Below are 5,461 nucleotides of genomic sequence, written 5' to 3' on the forward strand. Positions count from 1 at the left end.
AAAATTAGCTGGGTGTGGGGGTGGACACGTGGAATCCCAGCTACTCTGGAGGCTAAGGCAGGAGGATCACTTGAACCTGGGAGGCGGAGGTTGAAATGAGCCAAGATCGCGCCATTGGCACTCCAGCCTCGGTGACAGAGTGAGACCCTGTCTTAGAAAAAAAACAAAAAAAGTAATGTATTACACCTCAGGCAATTTTCCTTTCTCTTTTTGTTCACCACACTTGGTTCCTGATCGCTCCTCCTCCCCAAGAAAAGTCCTTCCAGATTTTTGTTGTTGTTGTTGTCGTTGTTGTTTTGAGACGGAGTCTCGCTCAGTCGCCCAGGCTGGAGGGCAGTGGCGCGATCTCGGCTCACTGCAAGCTCTGCCTCCCGGGTTCACGCCATTCTCCTGCCTCAGCCTCCCAAGTAGCTGGGACTACAAGCGCTCGCCGCCACGCCCGGCTAATTTTTTTTTTGCATTTTTAGTAGAGATGGGGTTTCACCGTGTTAGCCAGGATGGCCTCGATCTCCTGACCTTGTGATCCTCCCATCTCGGCCTTCCAAAGTGCTGGGATTACAGGCTTGAGCCACCGCGCCCGGCCGAATTTTTCTATTTTTAATAGAGATGGAGTTTTGCCATGTTGGCCAGGCTGGTCTCGAACTCCTGACCTCAGGTGATCCTCCCATCTCGGCCTTCCAAAGTGCTGGGATTACAGGCGTCCATCACCACACCTGGCTAATTTTTGTATTTTTAGTAGAGACGTGGTTTCACCGTGTTAGCCAGGATGGTCTCGATCTCCTGACCTCGTGATCTGCCCATCTTGGCCTCCCAAAGTGCTGGGATTACAGGCTTGAGCCACCGCGCCCGGCCGAATTTTTCTATTTTTAATAGAGATGGAGTTTTGCCATGTTGGCCAGGCTGGTCTCGAACTCCTGACCTCAGATGATTCGCCTGCCTTGGCCTCCCAATTACAGGCTTGAGCCACCTTCCAGATTTTTGAGGGGTTCTGTGATCCAATCTTCCCTGCTTCCTTTCCCCCGCCCCCCAGGATGTGAACAGACAGATCTGTTGAGAAAAGGAACTGCAGGGACTGTCAGCTGGGCTCCCCTCACTGGTTATGAGAAGGGCCAAAGGGGTCGGTGTCTAGATTTGTTGAGGATGCTCCATTGAGCTGCCTGGTGGACTAGGGCTGAGGGCTTGGTCAGGGCAGTCTCAGTCATCCCAGCAAGAGGTCAAGAGGTGTTGAGCCAGGTGGGCTTCAGCACACTGGGGAGAAGGTGGTGCGACAGAGCTGGGACTACAGGCGCCCGCCACCACGCCCAGCTAGTTTTTTGTATTTTTAGTAGAGATGGGGTTTCACCGTGTTAGCCAGGATGGCCTCGATCTCCTGACCTTGTGATCCTCCCATCTCGGCCTTCCAAAGTGCTGGGATTACAGGCTTGAGCCACCGCGCCCGGCCGAATTTTTCTATTTTTAATAGAGATGGAGTTTTGCCATGTTGGCCAGGCTGGTCTCGAACTCCTGACCTCAGATGATTCGCCTGCCTTGGCCTCCCAAAGTGCTGGAATTACAGGCATGAGCCACCACGCCCGGACAAAGATCTGATGTCCCAACCTTCAAAGGTGGTCTCAGGCATCAGACTCTGGAATTCCCAGCTGCCACGTGCCATACCCAGAGACCAGACCCAGCCAGGCCTCCAAGAAGGAGACAAATGTGGGGGGCCATAATTGCCCCATTTTATTGATGCAGGCTGGACAGGAGGACTCGCCACCTAAGCTGGGGTACTGAGGTCCTGGGGTGCTGAGGACATGGGGCTGCATCTGGAGAGGGTGGTGTTTGGGGGCACTCCCATGTGGAGAGGAAGCTGTTGGGGGACATTCCTGGGAAGGCAGGGGCCACAGAGGAGCCAGAGATGTATCAGCTGCCTCCGTTTGGGTGGCAGAAAATGTCACGGGGATCTTTCAGCCACAAAGAGGCGTTTAGGCCGTGGCTGGGGGTCTTCAGGGTCTCGCTCTAGGCCTGGCTGTATCCATGCTCAAGAGTGGAGAGGGGCAGAGGGGGCGGGCAGGCGGCCGTCAGGGCCCGATCTTGATTCGGGTCCCAGGGACTCTGTGGAACCTTCACTGGCTGGCGGCGCACACGTGGCCAGCCGGTCGCACACCCAGGCGCCCAGCTTACGGTCGCAGAAGGCGTTGTTCCAGTGGCTGGAGCCCCGCATCATCACGCAGTCCTTGCCCTGGCTCTGGCTGGTGGGCTCCCCTGGAGCCCAGTTGCTGGAGCAAAAGGCTTTGGGGTCAGGGAATGGGGCAGGGAGAAGTGGCCCAGTTCCCGGCAGCCTGGACACAGCCCTCTGAGTCTGCACCCGTCCTTCTCACCCCAGGTTCCCCCATCCTGAGTCTGTGCCTGGGGACCCGTATTTCATTTTGGTGCCCCATACCCTGCAGCCCAAGACTCACCCTTATTTTATTTATTTATTTTTGTTGTTGTTGTTTAGACAGAATTGCTCTGTCGCCTAGGCTGGAGTGCAGTGCGCGATCTCAGCTCACTGCAACCTCCACCTCCTGGGTTCAAGTGATTCTCCTGCCTCAGCCTCCCAAATAGCCGGGATTACAGGCTCCTGCCACCAAGTCTGGCTACTTTTTGTATTTTTAGTAGAGAGGGGTTTCGCCATGTTGACCAGGCTGGTCTTGAACTCCTGGCAGGTGATCCACCCACCTCGGCCTCCCATAGTGCTGGGATGACAGGCAAGAGCCACCCTGCCTGTCCAAGACTCACCCTTCTAATCTGTGCCCCTTCCTCTATATCTCCTCTTCCAAGTGAGAGAAGCCTTGGCCAGGTCCCCCCACCCCCACTGGCGTCGTCCTCCTCCCCTGCACCCTACAGACCCTTCTCTCTGAGCCCTCACCCGTTTCCCGGTGCAGTTTATTCAGGGAGCTCCTCCCTCCACCGCATTTCCGCCTCCTCCCCTGGATCCCAGAGGCCCCCTCCTCACCTGTAGTCCACGGGGCTCCCGTCCACCCAGATAAACTCCCCCTTCAGGTTCAAGTTCCGAAGGCCAATCCAGGAGCCGGTGCGGCTGGCATGCTTGGTCAGGAAGTCCTGGGGGGCAGGACAGGGCTGGAGGACTGGGGACATGTGCCCGGGGCCTTCCAGCCCACTTCGAGAGGTTGGGTAGAGTGGGGCGGGGGTCCCCCCACCTACCACCTTCGCCGTGCTGCCCACCACCTCTGCAGAGCCCGGGCCCACCTGCTCCTCCGGGCTGTGGATGCTGACCAGCTGCCCTTCCACGTCCTCACAGGCGTACCGGGCGTGGAGCCACTGCTTGGTGCCCTTGCCAAAGTAGTAGCACTTCCGTTGGAAATTGATCCACTTTTCAGGGCACGTGTTGCACACAAAGCCTGGGGTGGAGAAGAGGCTCAGGGGTGGTGCCAACAGAGGTGCCGTGGGCACCCTGGGCAGAGTAGGTGGTGGTGCCTCTCCTAGGGCCACTCCTGGGGCCCCGGCTAAAAGCAGACGCACCGCAGGGCCTAACAGACGGCCTCCTGGGTTCTGTTGTTTGCTGGAGCTGTGATGCCGACCAGTTCCATAGCAGAAGCACCTCAGCCACCGTGGCCACAAACACCTTCACGGTTAGCAGAGCATGGTGTCGACTATCAACACCTCAACCATCGTCAGCATCTCCACAAACACCTCATGGCCAGAAGCACCACAAGCTCCAACACTGTCACCACACATTCAGGTCCAACATGGTCAACACCATGCCACAAACACACTCTCGTCCAACAACACTTCAACCACCGTCATCACCACCACAGACACCTCCCAGCTAGAGGTTCCTCAACCACCAGCACCATCACCACAAACGCATTCATGTCCAGCAACACTTCAAACACCGTCATCACCACAGACACCTCCCAGCTAGAGGCCCCTCACCATCAACACCATGGCCACAAACACACTGTGTCCAATAATATTTCTTTTTCTTTCTTTCTTTTTTTTTTTTTTGAGACAGAGTCTCGCTCTGTTGCCCAGGCTGGAGTGCAGAGGCGTGATCTTGGCTCACTGCAAGCTCTGCCTCCCGGGTTCAAGCAGTTCTCCTGCCTCAGTATCTTGAGTAGCTGGGATTACAGGTGCCCACCACCATGCCCTGCTAATTTTTGTATTTTTGGTAGAGGCAGGGTTTCACTATGTTGGTCAGGCTGGTCTCAAACTCCTGACCTCAGGTGATCTGCCTGCCTCAGCCTCCCAAAGTGCTGGGATTACAGGCGTGAGCCACCACGCCCGGCCCAATAATATTTCAACCACTGTCATCACCACAGACACCTCACAGCTAGAAATCCTTGAACCATCAACACCATGACCACAAACACATTCATATCCAACAATAGTTCAACCACCGTCATCACCAGACACCTCACAGCTAGAAGCCCCTCAACCAAACACCATGACCAGAAACGCATTCATGTCCAACAACACATCAACTACCAACACCAGCACCACGAACATATTCACATCCATCAACACATCAACTGCCAACACCATTGCCACAAACACATTCATGTCCAACAACACATCAACTACCAACATCATTGCCATGAATGCATTCATATCCAACAACACGTAAACCACTAACACTCTCACCCCAAACGCCTTACAGCCAGCAGAACGCCAATCACTAACACTATCGCCATCAACACCTCATGGTTAGCAACACCTCAGCTGATGCCAAAGTCACCACAAACACTTCATGGCCAGAAGCAGTTCAACTACCAACAAAATCATTGTAAATACACTCTTGACCATCAGTGCTTCAACTGCTGACACCATTACCATCGGTACATCCATGGCCAGCAGTACTTCAATCACCAGCACCATGGTCAGCAGCAAGTCAGCCACCATCACTGTCACCACAAACACATTCATATCCAACAACACTTCAACCACCATCAGCAGCACAAACACCTCATGGCCAACAGTGCCTCAGCCACCAACCACATCATGACAGACACCTCATGGCCAGCAGCACTTCAACCACCAACAGACGCCTCCAAGTTCATCAACACCTTAATCACTGATATCATTACCAGAGGCACCCACCACCAGCAGTGACTTATCTCCACCACCCACACCACAGCCAACACCATCTTTACCAACCGCACCAACCATGTCTTCATCACCAGCACTAACAGCAAAACCAGTGCTGTGGCCAAGTCCACCAGCGATTACTTTCCTGAAGCACCATCCCCAACAACAGCCCTGGTCATCATCCCTGGCAGTACCCCCCAAATCAGCACTCCTAGTCAATGTCTGGGAAATTGAAATGATTTTCTTCCAGTGGGAGGCTTTGGTCAGAAGAGCCAATGGGATTGTAAAACTAGGTCCCACAATCCCTCAATATGGTCTCTTTCTCCTCTTCCCTCCACCCCAAGGAGACTCCCAGACATTGTTGCTATCACCGCCCAGGTGGGAGGTCAAACCC

General features: G+C 54.7%; 1 protein-coding gene across 2 annotated transcripts in view; it reads right to left on the minus strand.

Annotated features, from left to right (window-relative positions):
- Positions 1–1,818: 1,818 nt before the first annotated feature.
- FCER2 (Fc fragment of IgE, low affinity II, receptor for (CD23)) overlaps positions 1,819–5,461 on the minus strand; it is a 12,880-nt gene continuing 9,237 nt past the window's right edge. For both annotated transcript variants that reach the window (XM_011943579.1, XM_011943580.1), the window contains 3 exons: positions 3,229–3,380; positions 2,975–3,081; positions 1,819–2,255 (listed from right to left, as the gene is read on the minus strand). In XM_011943579.1, coding sequence (XP_011798969.1) covers positions 2,018–2,255; positions 2,975–3,081; positions 3,229–3,380 — 497 coding nt within the window. In that variant the 3' untranslated portion in view covers positions 1,819–2,017. The remainder of the gene's footprint in view (positions 2,256–2,974; positions 3,082–3,228; positions 3,381–5,461) is intronic.

This window comes from Colobus angolensis, unplaced genomic scaffold (assembly GCF_000951035.1).
Source record: "Colobus angolensis palliatus isolate OR3802 unplaced genomic scaffold, Cang.pa_1.0 Scaffold22, whole genome shotgun sequence".
Classification (NCBI taxonomy): domain Eukaryota; kingdom Metazoa; phylum Chordata; class Mammalia; order Primates; family Cercopithecidae; genus Colobus; species Colobus angolensis.